The sequence below is a fragment of the Ranitomeya variabilis genome, chromosome 5, assembly GCF_051348905.1.
Source record: "Ranitomeya variabilis isolate aRanVar5 chromosome 5, aRanVar5.hap1, whole genome shotgun sequence".
NCBI lineage: Eukaryota > Metazoa > Chordata > Amphibia > Anura > Dendrobatidae > Ranitomeya > Ranitomeya variabilis.
Genome location: NC_135236.1, coordinates 343,135,713 through 343,157,301, shown reverse-complemented (window position 1 = coordinate 343,157,301; position 21,589 = coordinate 343,135,713). Strand labels below are relative to the sequence as shown.

The 21,589-nt window shown below is 47.6% G+C and overlaps 1 protein-coding gene across 4 annotated transcripts in view; it reads left to right on the top strand.

The window, feature by feature from the left end:
* Positions 1 to 7,348: 7,348 nt before the first annotated feature.
* The window catches only part of REDIC1 (regulator of DNA class I crossover intermediates 1), a 252,366-nt gene continuing 238,125 nt past the window's right edge, over positions 7,349 to 21,589 (top strand). For 2 of the 4 annotated variants that reach the window (XM_077261047.1, XM_077261049.1), the window contains exon 1: positions 7,353 to 7,499. In XM_077261047.1, the coding sequence (XP_077117162.1) occupies positions 7,477 to 7,499 (23 nt within the window). In that variant the 5' untranslated portion in view covers positions 7,353 to 7,476. Of the gene's footprint in view, positions 7,500 to 21,589 lie in introns of all 4 variants that reach the window. The other 2 variants (XM_077261050.1, XM_077261048.1) reach the window with 2 other exon arrangements.

Here is a 21,589-nt window from a genome sequence, read left to right as displayed (position 1 = left end):
TCAGGTTTTGCGGTCTAATTCTTTGTGTGTGAAGGGTTCTAAGTGTGTTTTTGGGGTACAGAGGATTTCCTTTTTGGGATATATTTTTTCCCCCTCTTCCATTGAAATGGATCCTGTCAAGGTACAAGCTATTTGTGATTGGACGCAGCCCTCTTCTCTTAAGAGTCTTCAGAAATTTTTGGGCTTTGCTAACTTTTATCGTCGATTTATTGCTGGTTTTTCGGATATTGCTAAGCCATTGACCGATTTGACTAAGAAGGGTGCTGATGTTGCCGATTGGTCCCCTGATGCTGTGGAGGCCTTTCGGGAGCTCAAGCGCCGTTTTTCCTCTGCCCCTGTGTTGCGTCAACCTGATGTTGCTCTACCTTTTCAGGTTGAGGTCGACGCTTCTGAGATCGGAGCTGGGGCAGTGTTGTCGCAGAAAAGTTCTGACTGCTCCGTGATGAGGCCTTGTGCCTTCTTTTCCCGTAAATTTTCGCCCGCTGAGCGGAATTATGATGTTGGGAATCGGGAGCTTTTGGCCATGAAGTGGGCTTTTGAGGAGTGGCGCCATTGGCTTGAGGGGGCCAGACATCAGGTGGTGGTATTGACTGACCACAAAAATTTGATTTATCTTGAGACCGCCAGGCGCCTGAATCCTAGACAGGCGCGCTGGTCATTATTTTTCTCTCGGTTTAATTTTGTGGTGTCATACCTACCGGGTTCTAAGAATGTTAAGGCGGATGCCCTTTCTAGGAGTTTTGAGCCTGACTCGCCTGGTAACTCTGAGCCCACAGGTATCCTTAAGGATGGAGTGGTATTGTCAGCCGTTTCTCCAGACCTGCGGCGGGCCTTGCAGGAGTTTCAGGCGGATAGACCTGATCGTTGCCCACCTGATAAACTATTTGTTCCTGATGATTGGACCAGTAGAGTCATCTCTGAGGTTCATTCTTCTGCGTTGGCAGGTCATCCTGGCATTTTTGGTACCAGGGATTTGGTGGCAAGGTCCTTCTGGTGGCCTTCCCTGTCACGAGATGTGCGAGGCTTTGTGCAGTCTTGTGACGTTTGTGCTCGGGCCAAGCCTTGTTGTTCTCGGGCTAGTGGATTGTTATTGCCCTTGCCTATTCCTAAGAGGCCTTGGACGCACATCTCGATGGATTTTATTTCAGATCTGCCTGTTTCTCAGAAGATGTCTGTCATCTGGGTGGTGTGTGACCGTTTCTCTAAGATGGTCCATTTGGTTCCTCTGCCCAAGTTGCCTTCTTCTTCCGAGTTGGTTCCTCTGTTTTTTCAAAATGTTGTTCGTTTGCATGGTATTCCTGAGAATATCGTTTCTGACAGAGGGACCCAATTCGTGTCTAGATTTTGGCGGGCATTCTGTGCTAGGATGGGCATAGATTTATCTTTTTCGTCCGCTTTCCATCCTCAGACGAATGGCCAGACCGAGCGGATTAATCAGACCCTGGAGACATATCTGAGGTGTTTTGTGTCTGCTGACCAGGATGATTGGGTTGCTTTTTTGCCATTGGCGGAGTTCGCTCTCAATAATCGGGCCAGCTCTGCCACTTTGGTGTCCCCGTTTTTCTGTAATTCGGGGTTTCATCCTCGATTTTCCTCTGGTCAGGTGGAATCTTCGGATTGTCCTGGAGTGGATGCTGTGGTGGAGAGATTGCATCAGATCTGGGGGCAGGTGGTGGACAATTTGAGGTTGTCCCAGGAGAAGACTCAGCTTTTTGCCAACCGCCACCGTCGTGTTGGTCCTCGGCTTTGTGTTGGGGATTTGGTGTGGTTGTCTTCTCGTTTTGTCCCTATGAGGGTCTCTTCTCCTAAGTTTAAGCCTCGGTTCATCGGCCCGTATAAGATATTGGAGATTCTTAACCCTGTTTCCTTCCGTTTGGACCTCCCTGCATCCTTTTCTATTCATAACGTTTTTCATCGGTCATTATTGCGCAGGTATGAGGTACCGGTTGTGCCTTCCGTTGAGCCTCCTGCTCCGGTGTTGGTTGAGGGTGAGTTGGAGTACGTTGTGGAGAAAATCTTAGACTCTCGTGTTTCCAGACGGAGACTCCAGTATCTGGTCAAGTGGAAGGGATACGGCCAGGAGGATAATTCTTGGGTGAATGCATCTGATGTTCATGCCTCTGATCTGGTTCGTGCCTTTCATAGGGCCCATCCTGATCGCCCTGGTGGTTCTGGTGAGGGTTCGGTGCCCCCTCCTTGAGGGGGGGGTACTGTTGTGAATTTGGATTCTGGGCTCCCCCGGTGGCTACTGGTGGAATTGAACTGGTGTCTTCATCTTCTCTGTTCACCTGTTCCCATCAAGATGTGGGAGTCGCTATATAACCTTGCTGCTCTGTTAGTTGCTTGCCGGTCAACAATGTTATCAGAAGCCTCTCTGTGCTTGTTCCTGCTCCTAGACAACTACTAGATAAGTTGGACTCTTGTCCATGTTTGTTTTTGCATTTTTGTTCCAGTTCACAGCTGTAGTTTCGTTACTGTGTCTGGAAAGCTCTTGTGAACAGGAATTGCCACTCTGGTGTTATGAGTTAATGCCAGAGTTTTAAAGTAATTTCTGGATGGCGTTTTGATAGGGTTTTCAGCTGACCATGAAAGTGTCCTTTCTGTCTTCTGCTATGTAGTAAGTGGACCTCAAATTTGCTAAACCTATTTTCATACTACGTTTGTTATTTCATCTTAATTCACCGCCAATACATGTGGGGGGCCTCTGTCTCCTTTCGGGGTATTTCTCTAGAGGTGAGCTAGGACTAATATTTTCCTCTGCTAGCATTATTTAGTCCTCCGGCTGGTGCTGGGCATCTAGAATCAACGTAGGCATGCTACCCGGCCACTGCTAGTTGTGCGTTAGGTTTAGTTCATGGTCAGCTCAGTTCCCATCTTCAAAGAGCTAGTTCCTTTATATGCTGATGCTATGATCTCTTGCCATTGAGATCATGACAGTGAGCTGTGTTATTGCTATGTGGGCTATATTGTTATTGTTATGAACTACGTGGCTGTGTTATATGCTATGTGGGCTGTTATACACTCCGTGGGCTGTGTTATACACTACGTGGGCTGTGCAATATACTGCGTGGGCTGTGCAATGAACTACATGGGCTGTGCAATATACTGCGTGGGCTGTGCAATATACTACGTGGGCTGTGTAATATACTACGTGGGCTGTGCAATATACTATGTGGGCTGTGCAGTGTACTACGTGGGCTGTGCAATATATTACGTGGCTATGCAATATACTACGTGGGCTGTGCAATATACTACGTGGCTGTGCAATATACTACATTGGCTGTGCAACATACTGCGTGGCTGTGCAATATACTATGTGGGCTGGGCAATATATTACGTGGCTGTGCAATATACTACGTGGGCTGGGCAATATACTACGTGGCTGTGCAACATACTACGTGGGCTGTGCTATATACTTCGTGGGCTGTGCAATATACTATGTGGGCTGTGCAATATACTATGTGGGCTGGGCAATATATTACGTGGCTGTGCAATATACTACGTGGGCTGGGCAATATACTACGTGGCTGTGCAACATACTACGTGGGCTGTGCTATATACTTCGTGGGCTGTGCAATAAACTATGTGGGCTGTGCAATATACTACGTGGGCTGTGCAATGTACTATGTGGATTGTGCAACGTACTACGTGGGCTGTGCAATATACTGCGTGGGCTGTGCAATATACTACGTGGGCTGTGCAATATACTACGTGGCTGTGCAATATACTACGTGGGCTGTGCTATATACTACGTGGGCTGTACAATATACTGCGCGGGCTGTGCAATATACCACGTGGGCTGTGCAATATACTATGTGGGCTGTGCAATATACTACTTGGGCTGTGCAGTGTACTACTTGGGCTGTGCAGTGTACTACGTGGGCTGTGCAATATACTGCGTGGGCTGTGCTATATACTACGTGGGCTGTTTTATACACTACGTGGGCTGTGTTATACACTACGTGGCCTGTGTTATACACTACGTGGCCTATGTTATACACTACGTGGGCTGTGTTATATACTGCGTGCGTGGGCTGTTATATACTACGTGAGCTGTGTTATTGCTATGTGGGCTATATTGTTATTGTTATGAACTACGTGGCTGTGTTATATGCTATGTGGGCTGTTATACACTCCGTGGGCTGTGCTATACACTACGTGGCTGTGCTACATACTACGTGGCTGTGCTATATTCTACGTGTCTGTGCAATATACTACGTGGCTGTGCAATATACTACGTGGCTGTGCTATTTACTACGTGGGCTGTTATATACTACATGGCCGGCCGCGAACAATCAGCGACAGGCGCAGTCCGGATTCAAATTGGCGCGGGATTTGAACCATGCTTCGCTAATTGGTCGCGGCCGGCCGAATCCTGTGTATTCAATGTATTATTCTAAAATCTTCATAAATAAACTACATACATATTCTAGAATACCCGATGCGTTAGAATCGGACTACCATCTAGTACAGAATAATCACCCCATATATTGCCCGATACAGTGTAATCAGCTCCATACAGTTTGAGCCGAATATAATGCTTCATACAGTATAATGAGCCTCATAAATTGCTCCACACAGAATGGGCCCCATATAATGCTCCAGTATATGATGAGCCCCATGTATTGCTCCATACAGTATAATGAGGCCCATATAATGCTCCATACAGTATAATAAAGGGCCCATGGTACAGGAATATAGGGGTGCATAAAGATATTTGGGGGTGCGCACGGGCAGAGGATTGGCGTATAGGGGTGCATATAGATATATGGGGTGCACACAGACACAGGACAGGTATACAGGGTTGCATTTAGATATATGCATTTAGATATATGGGAGTGCACACAAACACATAGGACAGGAGTATAGGGGTGCATAAAGATATATAGGGTGCACACAGACACATAGGGCAGGCGTATGGGGGTGCATATAGATATATGGGGGTGCAAACAGACACATGACAGGCATAAAGGAGTGCATATAGATATATAGGAGTTAGGAGTGCACACAGACACCTAGGACAGGCATATAGGGGTACATATACTGTATCTATATGGGGTGCCCCCAGACACCTGACAGGCATATAGGAGTGCATAGACATATAGGGGTGCACACAGACACATAGGACAGGCATTGGGTGCATATAGATATATGGGGGTGCACACAGGCACATTGGACAGGCGCATAGGGGTACAAATAGATATATGGGGGTGCACACAGACACATAGGACAGGCGTATAGTGGTGCATATAGATATATAGGGGTGCACACAGACACAGGACAGGCATTGGGTGCATATAGCTATATGCGGGTGCACACGGACAGGCATTTAGGAGTACATAAAGATATATAGGGGTTCTCACTATACCATGTCTGCTCCCACTTACAAGATCACACACAATACAGGGGTGCAGACAATTGGGGGTCGCAGCACATATAAGGCGCTGTTTGTCACTATTTACAGCAGCTATCAGTGAAAACAGCAGCAGCGCAAGTTAGTAAGTGTGGGGGGGACTTACCCAGTGCCAGGTGTAAAAGGGGCAACAGCAGGGCGCTGATCCTGGGGCAGCTCAACACTCCCATGCTGACCCCGGTACCTCCATCTGCTTCACACGCCGGAGTGCAGACCGGGCATCCCGGAGCCCTGCATTGCTGTGGGCGCATTCCTTGTAAGAAGCCCCCAGCCGCCGGATGAGAAGAGCGGCGGCGCCGGGTGTATGAGCCTGAGCTCCGCCCTCACTGCCTGCAGCAGCCACAGCTTGGCATCAACGGCTCCTCCAACCGCTGCCAGCCCCTCTGCCATCTTACGGGGCGCTCAGTGCCCTATATTCGTCATTCAGCCTCCATCTCATGGAGCACACAGTCCCACTTGTGTCTGTGCCATCTCATGGAGAGCTCAGTGCCCGATCTCAGTCTCATGGAGCGTCCACTGTGCACGCCGGTGTCCTTGACGGCGAGTGGGCCCCTCGCCTGCTCTGGGCCCCGGCACTTGACCAGGTGCGTCGGGTGCTGACGGCGGCCCTGCATTAATCAATACATGAACTCTGCTATTGATGTAAATGTTAAAAACTTAAGGTATTTAGCATTTTGCACTATTGGATAATTGAGGGCAGAGCAAAGTACTGCAGTGCGCAGGCGCTGGGCCTCTCTGATCTTTCCCGGCGCCTGCGCACTGCAGTACTTTGCTCTGCTCTCAACAGGGCAGATAAAGTACGCCTGCGCAGGAGCCGTGACAGGAAGAAAAGAAGAGGACGTCATCGCATGAAGATGGGAGGCGCCGGACCGGACACCCATCGGACCCGAACTGAACCGGGACCGCCTCTGGGTGAGTATAATATAACCTGTTTTTCTTACCTTTCAGGTAACATCGGGGGCTTATCTACAGCATTACAGAATGCTGTAGATAAGCCCCTGATGCCGGTGGCCGCAGCTCATACTCGAATTTTGGAGTGACAGATTCCCTTTAGGTACCTTATGTTTTTAACCTTTACAGCAATAGAAGAGTTCATGTATTGATTAATTGCCCTGTGCTGACACATAGTGTAAGCACCCAGATGATATCATTATCCTGTCTGATTTTCATGTTTGTTTGATAGAAGCTTGAAAACTTGTACACAAAAATAAAAACTGATGAAAAGCTGATGCTAAAAACTGACACTGATGAAAAATAATGGTCCGTTTTTGTGTATGAGAAAAATCAATGATGTCTGAATGAGGTCTTAAAGAGGTTAACAAGCTATCAGCTATCTTTAGGATAGGTGATAACTTGTTGATTTTTGGGGGTCGAAGCTCTGGGACACACACCAGTAGGGCAGAATGGGGAACATTCACTCTCTTTAGAAAGGAGCAGCAGTGGGAAATGCAGACCTGCTCCACTCCGTTAATTTCTATGGTGCTGCTGAGCCCTGCATTTGGGTTTTTCTGGCACCTCCACGGACAATTAATGGAGCCGTGGCCTGGTGTTAAGCCAGTGCCACCATCTTGTAATAGGGATAAAAGTACCCTGTTCTGTCAATTGGCGCTGGTCCTAGAGGTGGGACACCAACATATCAGGAAACTATCACCTACCCTGGGGATTGGTGATACCTTTATTTAACTGGCATCCCCTTTATCAGAGGAATGCCCGGGTGGAGTGCGTTTGGGCACTATATCCTGGAAAGTCAAGCAGACAGCCTGGTAAAGACGACCTGTGTGTTTTATAACTCTACATGGGAGCCTGTGTTTAATGGAGACAGTGAGTGTGCATTGTGCACTTGTGTACGTCAGAGGCTTTCATGTAGTCATGTGCAGCACGACCATGACAGGAATGCAGCGACTACAAGTCTCTACACAGACTAGCGGCCGCTCCACACCTGAGAGGACTGTGGCGTCGCTCTGCAGGAAGCCGCACGGTCTGGTCACATGACGTGAGAGCGGAGGTCGCTTTTGCCGCCTTTTTTTGTGGACGTCACTTTTCGCGAGTCTTTCACAGGCACAATGAACTGGGTCGGTGGCTCTCGGTAGGTGTTTCCAACTTGTACGTTTTTACTTTTCGTGATAGGCGGTGAATCATTGGGAGTGTCTGTGGAGACCCTGAAGGAAAGTGAAAGCCTAGTGGACACTTTACAAGGAGCGGCCACCATTCCTCTATCGTCTAGCTCCATATGCTGACAGACATCTGTTAGTTCGGCTAATACAGAATGACCTGTGCATTTAGTTGTTCCTGCTATTACTGCTGTGTCCAGTAAATCGCAGTCTTGTCATACATTAGGAGAGAAAATGTGCACAAAATGACATTTACCTCACATTATGTCTGGGAAACAAAAGCGGCATTACCTCATGACTACAATTTGGGAAGTTCTCTATGGCTTAGTTATTTCATATCGTGAACTGCTGATTTAGGTTTGATTGCAGTATAAGGTCGTGTTCACACCAATGTTTTGTGGTAAACTTGACATGAGTTTGTGATGTAAAAATAATTGAACAAATATTTAAATACACGACAATGGTAAAAATATATGTGAAATGAGTTTGTGTTTGACATATATTTGTGCACATATCTATTTTAAGCCGACAGAATGCAAAACAGTCCTTCATTTTCATGTTTTTTTTAATATTCTGATGTTGGGAAAATAAATGAAATACATGTCTGTTTGTGCATTCTTTATTTTTTTATTACCAAAAAGGACTTTTAGGCTATGTTCACACAGTGCAGATTATTTGCGTTTTTTTAGCGTTTTTGCGCTATAAAAACGCTATAAAACCGCAAATAATCTGCATACATTAAGCATCCTATCATTTTTAATGAAACCCGCAATTTCTGTGCACATGATGTGCGTTTTTCCGCATGAAAAACGCTTTGCGGTAAAAAACCGGACATGCTCATTAATTTTGCGTTTTTTTTGCGGTTTTCCCACTGTCTAATGCATTGGGAAATGTTTGGGAAAAACCGCGTCAAAACCGCGTCAAAACCGCGCAAATAACGCGCTAAAAAACGCATGCGGTTTTCATGCGGAAATCCGGCAGAAATGTCAGGATTTTCACAGGAATTTTCTGCATCAATTCCTGAACGTGTGTATGGGGCCTTAAAATGAGTGTTATATTTTGTTCTTCTTTCTCTGACAATTATCTTTATATATCACCATAAGGCTTTTTTTTTTCGACTCGGGATGGCTAGTAACAGTTTGGACAGACAGCACCTTTCTTATTTATTGTTTTATTTAATGTTTATTTACCTTTTTTTCATTAACCCCTTAATGACAGCCAATACGTCTTTTAACTGACCTGAGATATAAGAGAATAGCCTCGCCATACAGATAGCAATCCCGCAGCTGTCGGCTGTACACTATAGCTGACAACTTGCTGTATCATCCATGATCAGTGTTTGCACCGTCCATATCTGTTTAACCCCTTAGATGCTGTAGTCAATAGTGACTGCATCATTATAAATGGTTAACAGAGTGTGGGGGCTTCCTTTTTATCCCAATTGGTGCCCTCAGATCATGATTTTGTGGTCCTGATGTTTGCCATGGCAATTCATGACCAAATAGCGGCCTTAGAGTCTGACGGCTGTAGTAATCTGTTCAGAAGTTAGAGGCATTTAGGTGGTAAAAATACACATTTTGATTTCTGTCATACCACTTTGCATTAATTCCTGTAAAGCACCTGAAGGGTTAATAAACTACCTGACAGCAGTTTCCAATATGTCAGGGGGTGCTGTTTTTAAAATGGTATGATGTTTGGGGGTTTCCCAATATATGGGACCCCTAAAGTCACTTCAAACATGGATAAGTCCCTAAAAAAAATTTTTTTTTAAATTTCCTTGAAAAAATGAAAAATTGCTGCTACATTTTTAAACCTCCTAAAATGCTAAGAAAATAAAATAACATTTTACAAATGGTGCTGATGTAAAGCTGACATGTGGGAAATGTTATTTATTAATGGTTTGCTGTGGTATGACCATCTGGATTAAAGGGATAATCATAAAAATTTTGAAAATTGCTAATTTTTTAACATTTTTCTCAAATGTTTGATATTTTTTATAAATAAACACAAAACATATTGACCTAAATTTACCATTATCATAAAGTATAATGTGTCACGAAAAAATCACTGGAATTTGTTGAAGCATTGCAGAGTTATTACCACATAAAGTGACACTGGTCAGATTTCAAAAATTTGGCTCCGTCACTTAACTTACCTTTTTTCCACATTTTGTTCTGGGGAAGAAGCATTTCAACATGTAAAGAGCTTGTCTTGGACTTTTATATTGATGTCCTGTACATAGGATAGGTCATATCGATATGTGATCTGTGTGGGTGCAGCACCTGGCACCCCGAATGAAGAGCTGCTCTTTGTGCCAGTGGCAGATGAATATGCATACAGTCTACACCTATTGATTTCAATAGGCAACGGATGTGCCGTACACGGTCACTATGCAGTTGACGGAGCTGTGCTGTGCTGCTCTACAACTGAGTATATCTCTCTTAGGGTATGTCTCCACGGTATGGATGGGCGGCGGTATCGCCGCAGCGGCGAAGCCGCTCGGCGCTAAGCCCCGCCCACTTAATGGGACGCGATCATGCCGGATGTGTTAACTCTTCACATCCGGGATGATCGCTCTCTCCCATAGGGCCCTGTGATATGCCTTGCGGGGACGCTGCGTCCCCGCAAGGTGTACGGGCATGCTGCGATCTGAAAAGACGCACAGCATGTCTGGAGTCGCAGGGCCGCCGCGTGCGGGTTTCCACGCATAGTGGAGACAGGATTTCATCAAATCCCCTCCACTATGCAGGAACATCTGGACGCTGCTTGTTTGACTCTGCAGCGCTGCGCAGCGTCAAACAAGCAGCGTTTCCTGAACGTGGAAACATACCCTAAGGGCTCATACTCACTTGCGAGAAACTCGGATGAGTCTCGCACGTCAATACCCGGCACGCAGATCGGAGCGTGCAGCCGCATAGCAATACATGCAGCTGCACGCTCCGCTCCTGAGTGCCGGGTATTGCCGTGCAAGACTCATCTGAGTTTCTCGCAAGCATGAGCCCTAAGGCTATGTGCACACGTTGCAGATTTGCCTGCGGATTTTTCGGCACTAAATCCGCAGCTCTTGGCAGAAAACGCAGATGCGTTTTTGATGCTTTTTTTGCGCGGTTTTGATGCGGTTTTGTAAGCTAAATAAATATGTATTATTGAACAAAAAAAAAAAGATTTGAGATGTCATGTCTTGTTCAACCTCCTCTTTTACATTTGCCCAACCCACACTCCATTACACACATAGATAGACAGACATATAGATAGATGGAATGAGATAGATGTAGATAGATATATGGATAGTTGGGCTACTTTCACACATCAGGTTTTTGCAGTCACGCATAATCTGGCGAGTTTTGAAAAAAAAACATCCGTTTTTTTTTTTTTCGCCGGATCCATTTTTTTCTCATAGAGTTGTATTAGTGCCGGATTGCGCCTGATGGCCACTCGTTTCATCCGTTTTGTTTTTTGCCAGATCCGTCAAAAGAAACTGTTTCCGGCGGACGGAGTAAACGGACAGAGGAAAGTTTTTTCTGTCCGGTGAAAAAACGCGCAGCGACGGATCCGGCGAAAAACGTATGAAACTGAGATGTGAAATGATGAATACGGCCTCCGAATCCGTTTTTTCATGCATTTTTTCCATTGAAATCATGCACATTTTCTGTTCTCTCTCGCTCTCTCACTAAAAAAAACAAACGGATCAGTTGCATCAGTTTTTCACTACTTGCAAAGGATCCGTTTTTTCAAAAATTTGCTCGATTCTGCCTGACGGAAACAAACTGATGTGTGAAAGTAGCCTAACTATCCATATATCTATCTACATCTATCCACCATGCAGGATCTGGAGAATTTTTAAAAAAACGGATCTGTTGCAAATTGTGAAAAACTGATGCAACTGATCCTTTTTTTGAGAGAGAGAGAATGGAAAATGTACATGATTTCAATGGAAAAATGCATGAAAAACCGGATTCGGAGGCCGGATTCATCATTTTACATCTCAGTTTCATACGTTTTTTGCCGGATCCGTCGCTGGGCGTTTTTCCCCCGGACAGAAAAAAACGTTTTTCTGTATGTTTTCTCCGTCCGCTGGAAACAGCTGTTCTGACGGATCCGTTTGAAACATGAGGCCATCAGGCGCAATCCGCCGCTAATACAACTCTATGAGAAAAAACGGATCTGGTGGAAAAAGACCCACGGATATGTTTTTTCAAAACTCGCCGGATTGTGCCTGATGGCAAAAACCTGATGTGTTAAAGTAGCCAGATAGATATATGGATAGAAACATCTATGTATCTATAGATATATCTATCTATAAATATGTCTATAGATAGATATAGCCATACTTATATCTAGATATAGCCATAGTTATATCTATAGATATATCTATACATATATTCATAGATATCAATGTATAGATATATAGATTTATCTATGGATATATCAATAGGTACAGTATATCCATAGATATATAATAGCAAGGCCTATGTTTCTTACTGAACGCTTAATTAAAAAAAAAAAACGACGTGGGCTCCCGCGCAACTTCTGCGCCAGAGGGGGAAAGTCGACGGCCGGGGGCCAATATTTGTAGCCTGTGAAGGAGGTAATACCCATGGCCCCTCCCAGGCTATGAATATCAGCCTGCAGCTGTCTGCATAGCCTTTACTGGCTATTAAAATAGGGGGACCCCCCAAAAAAAATGACGTGGGGTCCCCCTATATTTTATAGCCAGAAAGGCTACGCAGACAGCTGCGGGCTGATATTCATAGCCTAGAGAGGGGCCATGGATATTGCCCCCCCCCCCCCCGGCTACAAATACCAGCCCCCAGCCGCCCCAGAAATGGCGCCAAGATGTAAGATGCGTCAATTCCGGCACTTAGCCCCTCTCTTCCCACTCCCGAGTAGCGGTGGGATATGGGGTAATAAGGGGTTAATGTCACCTTGCTATTGTAAGGTGACATTAAGCCGGGTTAATAATGGAGAGGCGTCAATAGGACGCCTATCCATTATTAATCCTAGAGTAGTGAAAGACTTAAAAAAAATAAAGACACAGCCAGAAAAAAGTATTTTTGTTATTCTTAATTTAACCATACTTACCATACTCGATCGCCTGTAAAAAATTAAAAATAATAAACCGTATACTCCCTGTCCGACGCACATCGGGTGATGTCACCGCTCTATAGACCTCCAGTGACACACTGACAGGAGACAATGGCTCCTGCTGTGTATCACTGAGGTTACCTTAGTTCAGGGTCTCACTTTATGGCATTTCTGCATGGGAACTTTCTCACACAGCAGTGCCACAAGTGAGACTAGGGACTATTTTTTACAGTGGCGGAGGAATACAGTGCGAAAGGACGCCTTCCGTCATATTCCTGGAGCCCCTGGAGAGCGGTCGCATTAGCTGATGCTGCTGCTCTCCACGGGAGATCGTCGTGGGACACTCGTTTTAATTGGATTTCTGTGGATCAGGGAGTATATTGTTTGTTTATTATTTTAACCCCTTTACCCCAAGGGTGGTTTGCACGTTAATGACTGGGCCAATTTTTACAATTCTGACCACTGTCCCTTTATGAGGTTATAACTTTGGAACGCTTCAACGGATCCCGGTGATTCTGACATTGTTTTCTCGTGACATATTGTAATTCATGATAGATAAAATTTCTTTGATATTACCTGCGTTTATGTGTGAAAAAATCGGAAATTTGGCAAAAATTTAGAAAATTTCGCAATTTTCCAACTTTGAATTTTTATGCAATAAAATCACAGAGATATGTCACACAAAATACTTAATAAGTAACATTTCCCACATGTCTAGTTTACATCAGCACAATTTTGGAACCAAAATGTTTTTTTTGTTAGGGAGTTATAAGGGTTAAAAGTTGACCAGCAATTTCTAATTTTTACAACACCATTTTTTTTAGGGACCACATCTCATTTGAAGTCATTTTGAGGGGTCTATATGATAGAAAATAACCAAGTGTGACACCATTCTAAAAACTGTACAATTTGTCCTGAGTACGCCGATACCCCATATGTGGGGGTAAACCACTGTTTGGGCGCATGGCAGAGCTCGGAAGGTAAGGAGCGCCGTTTGACTTTTCAATGCAAAATAGACAGGAATTGAGATGAGACGCCATGTTGCGTTTCGAGAGCCACTGATGTGCCTAAACATTGAAACACCCCACAAGTGACACCATTTTGCAAAGTAGACCCCCTAAGGAACTTATCTAGATGTGTGGTGAGCACTTTGACCCATTAAGTGATTTACAGAAGTTTATAATGCAGAGCCGTAAAAATAAAAAATCATATTTTTTCACAAAAATGATCTTTTCGCCCCCAATTTTTTATTTTCCCAAGGGTAAGAGAAGAAATTGGACCCCAAAAGGTGTTGTACAATTTGTCCTGAGTACGCTGATACCCCATATGTGGGGGTAAACCACTGTTTAGGCGCATGGGAGAGCTCGGAAGGGAAGGAGCGCCGTTTGACTTTTCAATGCAAAATTGACAGGAATTGAGATGAGACGCCATGTTGCGTTTGGAGAGCCACTGATGTGCCTAAACATTGAAACCCCCCACAAGTGGCACCATTTTGGAAAGTAGACCCCCTAAGGAACTCATCTAGATGTGTTGTGAGAGCTTTGAACCCCCAAGAGTTTCACTACAGTTCATAACGCAGAGCCATGAAAATAAAAATTATTTTTTCCACCAAAATTACTTTTTAGCCCCCAGTTTTGTATTTTTTCCAAGGGTAACAGTTGAAATTAGACGCCAAAAGTTGTTGTCCAAATTGTCCTGAGTATGCTGATACCCCATATGTGGGGGGGGGGAACCACCATTTGAGCGTATGGCAGAGCTCGGAAGGGAAGGAGCGTCATTTGGAATGCAGACTTAGATAGATTGGTCTGCAGGCGTCACATTGCGTTTGCAGAGCCCCTAATGTACCTAATGTACCTAAACAGTAGAAACCCCCCACAAGTGACCCCATATTGGAAACTAGATCCCCCAAGGAACTTATCTAGATGTGTGGTGAGTAGTGTTGAGCATTCCGATACCGCAAGTATCGGGTATCGGCCGATACTTGCGGTATCGGAATTCCGATACCGAGATCCGATACTTGCCGCATATCGGATACCGGAATCGGAAGTTCCCAGGATTCAAACTGCACGAATTCAGCCAATGAGGAATGATTCCAAGTGTGGGCACATCCTGTTCAGCATGGTGGGCATGTAACTACTGGCAAGGCTGTGATTGGCTGCTGAAATGATGTCATGATGCACTATAAAAAACGCTGCCACCCTTTCTGGCTCACTCTGCTGTGAATTCAGTTAGTGACAGGACGCTGTGTTCTAACTGAGGCCCAGTTGAGATAGCGATTTGCTTCTTTGTGCTTTTCCCAGGCTAATTTAGCAACCGCTGTGTGTTCACCTTGCTTTTGCCTTGCAGCGCTGTTTTCACAGCGATCTGCAAGGTCTCTGTGTGTGTGAGTGCAGCCCACTCTCTAGTCTGTGTGCAGCCATAGCTGGTTGTATTCAGGTCAGGGTGGTTCACTGCCTCATACTGTTCTATCCTTTCCATTGTCCTTTTTTGCAAGTAGTGCAGGCTGCTGCACATTTTTTTTCAAATAATTCCTATTAGTGACTTTCCACCCGTATCCAGCTAAATTGTGGAAAAACACTACATAGGATAACCTAGAGTAGTTTTTTTGGGCCTTGCAGCGCCGTTTACGGCTGTCTGCACGGTCTCCGTGTGAGTGCAGCTTGCCCTGTAGTCTGTGTGCAGCCACAGCCGGTTGTATCCAGCTCAGGGTGGTTCACTGACTCATACAATTCTATCCATTCCATTGTCCTCTTTTGCAAATAGTGCAGCCCGCTGCACATTTTTTCAAATAATTCCTATTGGTGGCTTTCCACCCGTATCCAGCTAAATTGTGGAAAAACACTACATAGGATAACGTAGAGGAGGTTTTTGGGGCCTTGCAGCGCCGTTTACGGCTGTCTGCACGGTCTCCGTGTGAGTGCAGCTCGCCCTGTAGTCTGTGTGCAGCCACAGCCGGTTGTATCCAGCTCAGGGTGGTTCACTGACTCATACAGTTCTATCCATTCCATTGTCCTTTTTTGCAAATAGTGCAGCCCGCTGCACATTTTTTTAAATAATTCCTATTGGTGGCTTTCCACCCGTATCCAGCTAAATTGTGGAAAAACACTACATAGGATAACGTAGAGGAGGTTTTTGGGGCCTTGCAGCGCCATTTACGGCTGTCTGCACGGTCTCCGTGTGAGTGCAGCTCTCCCTGTTGTCAGTTCAGCCCCCAAAAAATAAATAATAAAATTCACCAAACACACCACTTTACAGTTGTGTAGGCCACATTAGCTCATATTAAAGTCTAGTCCACACTTTAGAAAATTTGTGTTTCTTATACCTGTTAGGAGCTGTTCAGGAATAAGCACACTAAGCCGTTATTACTTTTCTGCTTATCTTTATCAGTCAACCAAGATGAAGAAGGCAGGGAGTAAGGCGCGTGGGCGCGGAGCAGGGAGAGGACGTGGGGATTCTGTGCCTGCTGCGGGCACCGGTGACTCATCACCCAGTTTCAGCAGGGAACAGTCCTTCATGCGCAGCTTTGTCGGAGAGCGCCGTACACCGCTGCTGCGTGTAGACCAAATTGAAGCCGTTGTCGGATGGATGGCAGCTAACGCATCGACTTCAATTAGTGCCACATCCTCTCAGACACAGAGCACTGGAGAGCACCCATCTGTCTCTTCACCACCTGCCAAATTGCCCAGGCAGACAGAGAGCCCAGGACAGGAGCCGTCTCTACTTCTGTTCTCTGAATCTCTTGGCTTGGAAACAGGGGGCCAGCCAAGCAGCATTGGAGAAATGGAAGAAGAGGCAGTGTGCAGTGATGCCCAACAGCTTTTTCTTTCTGAGTCTGAAGAGGCGGGTGGGCCAGTGCCTCCGGTCACCACACCGCAGAACGCATCCGCTGATGACACTCAGGTGCCACTTTCTGGTGCGTGCTCTGCTGCTGAGACTACCCAGGAGGAGCAGTTGGTGGCAGAGGGTAGTGTAGATGATGAGGTCCTTGACCCATCATGGCGTGAGGGACAGGAAGGTGGTGGGAGCAGCTCTGAAGAAGAGATTCCCCGAACGGGCCAAAGAGGGAGAGGGAGGGGGAAGACTGCGGATCCTGTAGCCTCCACTTTGGCACCCGTTAGTAGCATGTCTCTTCCAAAAGCCAAAAAGGGCGCTCCCAAGACTTGCAGTGCCTGGTCCTTTTTTGACACAGTTGCAGATGACATTTGCTATGTCAAATGCAAGGTGTGTCATCACAAAGTCAAAAGAGGGAGAAATGTCAGCAACCTCAATACCTCCAACGTGTGGAAACATGTGCGGACCAGGCACGCGGCGGAGTTACAGAAACACACTGAAGAGCTAGGCCAACCAACAGCGGCAGCTACCACCTCTTCAGCTCGCGTTGCCTCTACCTCCAGCTCACACACAGCTGGTTCGGCTTCCTCCCAGGATCGCCATGGAAGAACCTCTGGCACTGTTGTCCAGAGACCCACTGTAATTCCACCCGCAGCACCACGTTCCCAGTCATCCTCACACTCCCAGCCCAGTCTACAGCCATCGGTAGTACAGGCATGGGAGAAAAGGCGGCCTTTCTCGGCAAACCACCCACGAGCACAGGCTCTGACTGCAGGCATTGCCAAACTTCTGTCACTGGAAATGCTGTCATTCAGGCTGGTGGAGACTGACAGCTTCCGTGACTTGATGTCATTGGCAGTCCCACAGTACAATGTGCCCAGCCGCTTTTATTTCAGCAGGCAAGCCGTCCCTGCCCTGCACAAGCATGTGGAGGGACACATAAAACACGCGCTACTGAACGCCGTCAGTAGCAAGGTCCACCTCACCACCGATGCGTGGACCAGTCAACATGGACAGGGGCGATACCTTTCCCTCACTGCCCATTGGGTTAATGTTGTTGAGCCGGGTACAGATCGTGCGAGTGGCGCAGGACGTGTCCTGCCCACTCCAAGGATTGCAGGAATCCAGTCTGTACGCATTGACTCCTCCTCTTACACAAGTTCCTCAGAATCATCGCTGCAGGAGCCGTCACAGTCCACCTCCACATGGACCCGTGAACGTTTACCTGTTACGACCGACATGAGCACAGCCGTGGCCAAACGTCAACAGGCCGTCTTGAAATTAATTTCTTTGGGGAATCGAAGCCACACAGCGCAGGAGCTCTGGAATGCCATCAAGCAGGAGAGCGACGTGTGGTTTGTGGCAGCGAATCTCCAGCCAGGCATGGTGGTGTGTGATAATGGCCGAAATCTGGTGGCAGCTCTGGGCCTCGGCAACCTCACTCACATCCCATGTCTGGCACATGTGCTCAACTTGGTCGTGCAGAGTTTTTTGAGGGACTATCTGGATCTTGATGCACTGCTGCACAAGGTCCACCTAGAGTGTGCTCACTTGCGGCGTTCCATCACGGCAAAATCGCGCATTGCGGCTCTGCAGCGCCGATTCCGCCTTCCGGAACATCGCATCATATGTGACCTACCTACCAGGTGGAATTCCACGTTACATATGTTGGAGCGGTTGTGTGAGCAGCAGCAAGCAGTAATGGAGTACCAGCTGCATCAGGCGCAAAGAAGTCGCACTCCGCGCCGTTCAGACTTCACAACCACAGAGTGGGCCACTATGAAGGACGTCTGCTAGGTTTTGCGTCCCTTTGATTATTCCACGCGGATGGCGAGTGCAGATGATGCACTAGTCAGCATGACTGTCCCCCTTATCTGCCTGCTTGAAAAATCACTGCAAGCGCTAAGGGATGATGTTGTGGAAGAGGTGGAGGATGAGGATTCACCATTTCCATCATCTTCTGGACAGTCAGCGCCACGTGGTTCCTCACAAACGCGTAGGCAGGGGACACTTTGTGAGGAGGATGAGGAGGAGTCAATGGAGGAGGAAGACATCCGTCCAGAGGAGGGAGTTACACAATTGTCCAGTAGTCAGTGTGTACAGCGAGGGTGGGGTGATGACGAGCGGGCAGAGATCACGCCTCAAGCAGGGGACAGCGTTTCTTGGCCAGTTGGCAGTCTGCAGCACATGGTTGATTACATGCTGCAGTGCCTGAGAAACGACCGCCGCATCGCCCACATTCTCAACATGTCTGATTATTGGGTGTTCACCCTCCTCGATCCTCTCTACCGGGACAACGTACAAAGCCTCATCACACCGTTGAACCGGGAGCGTAAAATGCGGGAGTACCAAGACACGCTGGTGAATTCCATCATCTTCTCCAGTCCAACTGAGAGAAGTGCTGCTAGTGCTTTACAAAGCAGCTCAGTGCGTCCAGGCAGTGGAGGAGGCTCTGCACAAAGAGGGAGCAGAAGCAGTGCCTCTGCCCAAGGCAAGACCAGTATGGCCCAACTGTGGCACAGTTTTTTGTGCCTGCCACAAATGTCTACACCATCACAGACGGCTCCAGTCAGTAGGAGGCAACGGTTCCGTCAGATGGTGACAGACTACATGTCTTGCCCTCTTGCTGTACTCCCAGACGGCTCTTCCCCTTTCAAGTTTTGGGTCTCTAAGTTGGATACATGGCCAGAGCTAAGCCAGTATGCAATGGAGGTGCTGGCTTGCCCTGCGGCTAGTGTATTATCGGAACGCGTCTTTAGTGCTGCAGGTGGTGTACTAACAGACCGTCGCATGCGACTATCCTCCGATAACGTTGACCGGCTTACTTTCCTGAAAATGAACCAGGCCTGGATCTCGCAGGAATTTGCCACTCCTCTTCCTGATTAAATAATTGGGTGACTGTCTACAGTATCCAGGTCTCCTGTTGTGTTCATCTTTCTACCACCTGAACTGTAATTCCTGGGCTCCAACACCGCCAGTTGAGGCTCAAGTGCCGTCTGCACAGTCAAAACATACGACCCAGTGTTATTGGGTGTCAGTAACGTCAGCTTATCCCCAGCTGTGTAGCCGGCAATGTGTCCTGCGACCGCCACGCTGACACAACAACTGAAATGTAAGGGAACCTGTCCCCCCCCCCACCAGGCGTTTGTTACTGAAATAGCCACCTTGTGCAGCAGTAATGCTGCACAAGGAAAAGGTAACTATTTTTGTTTAGCTCCTTGCACACGCAGAACTTAACACTTTTAAAGTGTGTCCACTGATACCGTAAAACCATCCCAGAGGTGGGACTTTCCTTTGTAATGTGACGCAGCACACCCGTCATTCCTACCCCCTTGGCGACGTGCGCTGCCTCCTCCGCGTTGTTTAATTCTGTCCCGGAGCCAGCACTGTTATGTTATCCCTTGGCCAGGCACACTTTGCGGTGCCCGTCTTCTGACATCATTTGGTGTCAGGCTGGCTGCGCCTGTGCAGCCGCGCTGGACGAGATCCCGCCTCGCAGTGTCTTCTGATTTAATCACACTGCGGGCCTGGGATCCAAGGGCATGCGCATTGCATATCTTCACCTCCGCCTCTCACTCATCTCCCTCCACCTTCTTCAGACTGTGCGCCGTCAGCTGATCCCTAATAGCATGCCACAGCCGTGACACCGCACAGTCTGAAGAAGCCGGAGGGAGGGGAGTGAGAGGCGAGGATATGCACTGCGCATGGCCACGGATCCCAGGCCCGCGGTGGGATTACATTGGACGACACTGCGAGGCGGGATCTCGGCCAGCGCGGCCGCACAGGCGCAGCCAGCCTGACACAAAATAATGTCAGATGACGGGCACCGCAAAGTGCGCCTGGCCAAGGGATAACATAACAGCACAGGCTCTGGGACGGAATCAAGCAACGCTGAGGAGGTGGCGCATGGCACCAAGGGGGTAGGAATGACGGCTGGGCTGCGTCACATTACAAAGGAAAGTCCCACCTCCGGGATGTTTTTACGGTATCAGTGGACACACTTTAAGGGTTTATTTCTGTGTTTGCAAGGAGCATAATGAAAAGAGCCACCTTTTCCTTTGGCATCCTTTGTGATGCAAAAGCTGGTTCTTTCAGCTACAAACGCCTTTTGGGGTGGGGGTTAAAGGTTCCCTTTCGACTTGCTCCAATCAGGCTTTGGCCTAAACGGTGTTCCTCTGCACTTCCTGCTGTCCCTGGGCTCCAACACCGCTAGTTGGTGCCTGGAAGTGCTGGCCGCACAGTCAACAGTCGCTCCTCTGTTATTGGGGTTCAGTAACGTCAGCTGCTCCCCTGCTGTGTGTGCTGCAATACCTCCTATCTGCTCCTCCTGCTGTCCCTGGGCTCCAACACCGCTAGTTGGTGCCTGGAAGTGCTGTCCGCACAGTCAACAGTCGCTCCTCTGTTATTGGGGTTCAGTAACGTCAGCTGCTCCCCTGCTGTGTGTGCTTTAATACCTCCTATCTGCTCCTCCTGCTGTCCCTGGGCTCCAACTCCGCTAGTTGGTGCCTGGAAGTGCTGGATGCACAGTTAACACTTGCTGCCGTGTTATTGGGGTTCAGTATCGTCACCTGCTCCCCTGCTGTGTGTGCTGCAATACCTCCTATCAGCTCCTCCTGCTGTCCCTGGGCTCCAACACCGCTAGTTGGTGCCTGGAAGTGCTGGCCGCACAGGCAACAGTCGCTCCTCTGTTATTGGGGTTCAGTAACGTCAGCTGCTCCCCTGCTGTGTGTGCTGCAATACCTCCTATCTGCTCCTCCTGCTGTCCCTGGGCTCCAACACCGCTAGTTGGTGCCTGGAAGTGCTGTCCGCACAGTCAACAGTCGCTCCTCTGTTATTGGGGTTCAGTAACGTCAGCTGCTCCCCTGCTGTGTGTGCTTTAATACCTCCTATCTGCTCCTCCTGCTGTCCCTGGGCTCCAACTCCGCTAGTTGGTGCCTGGAAGTGCTGGATGCACAGTTAACACTTGCTGCCGTGTTATTGGGGTTCAGTATCGTCACCTGCTCCCCTGCTGTGTGTGCTGCAATACCTCCTATCAGCTCCTCCTGCTGTCCCTGGGCTCCAACACCGCTAGTTGGTGCCTGGAAGTGCTGTCCGCACAGTCAACAGTCGCTCCTCTGTTATTGGGTTTCAGTAACGTCAGCTGCTCCCC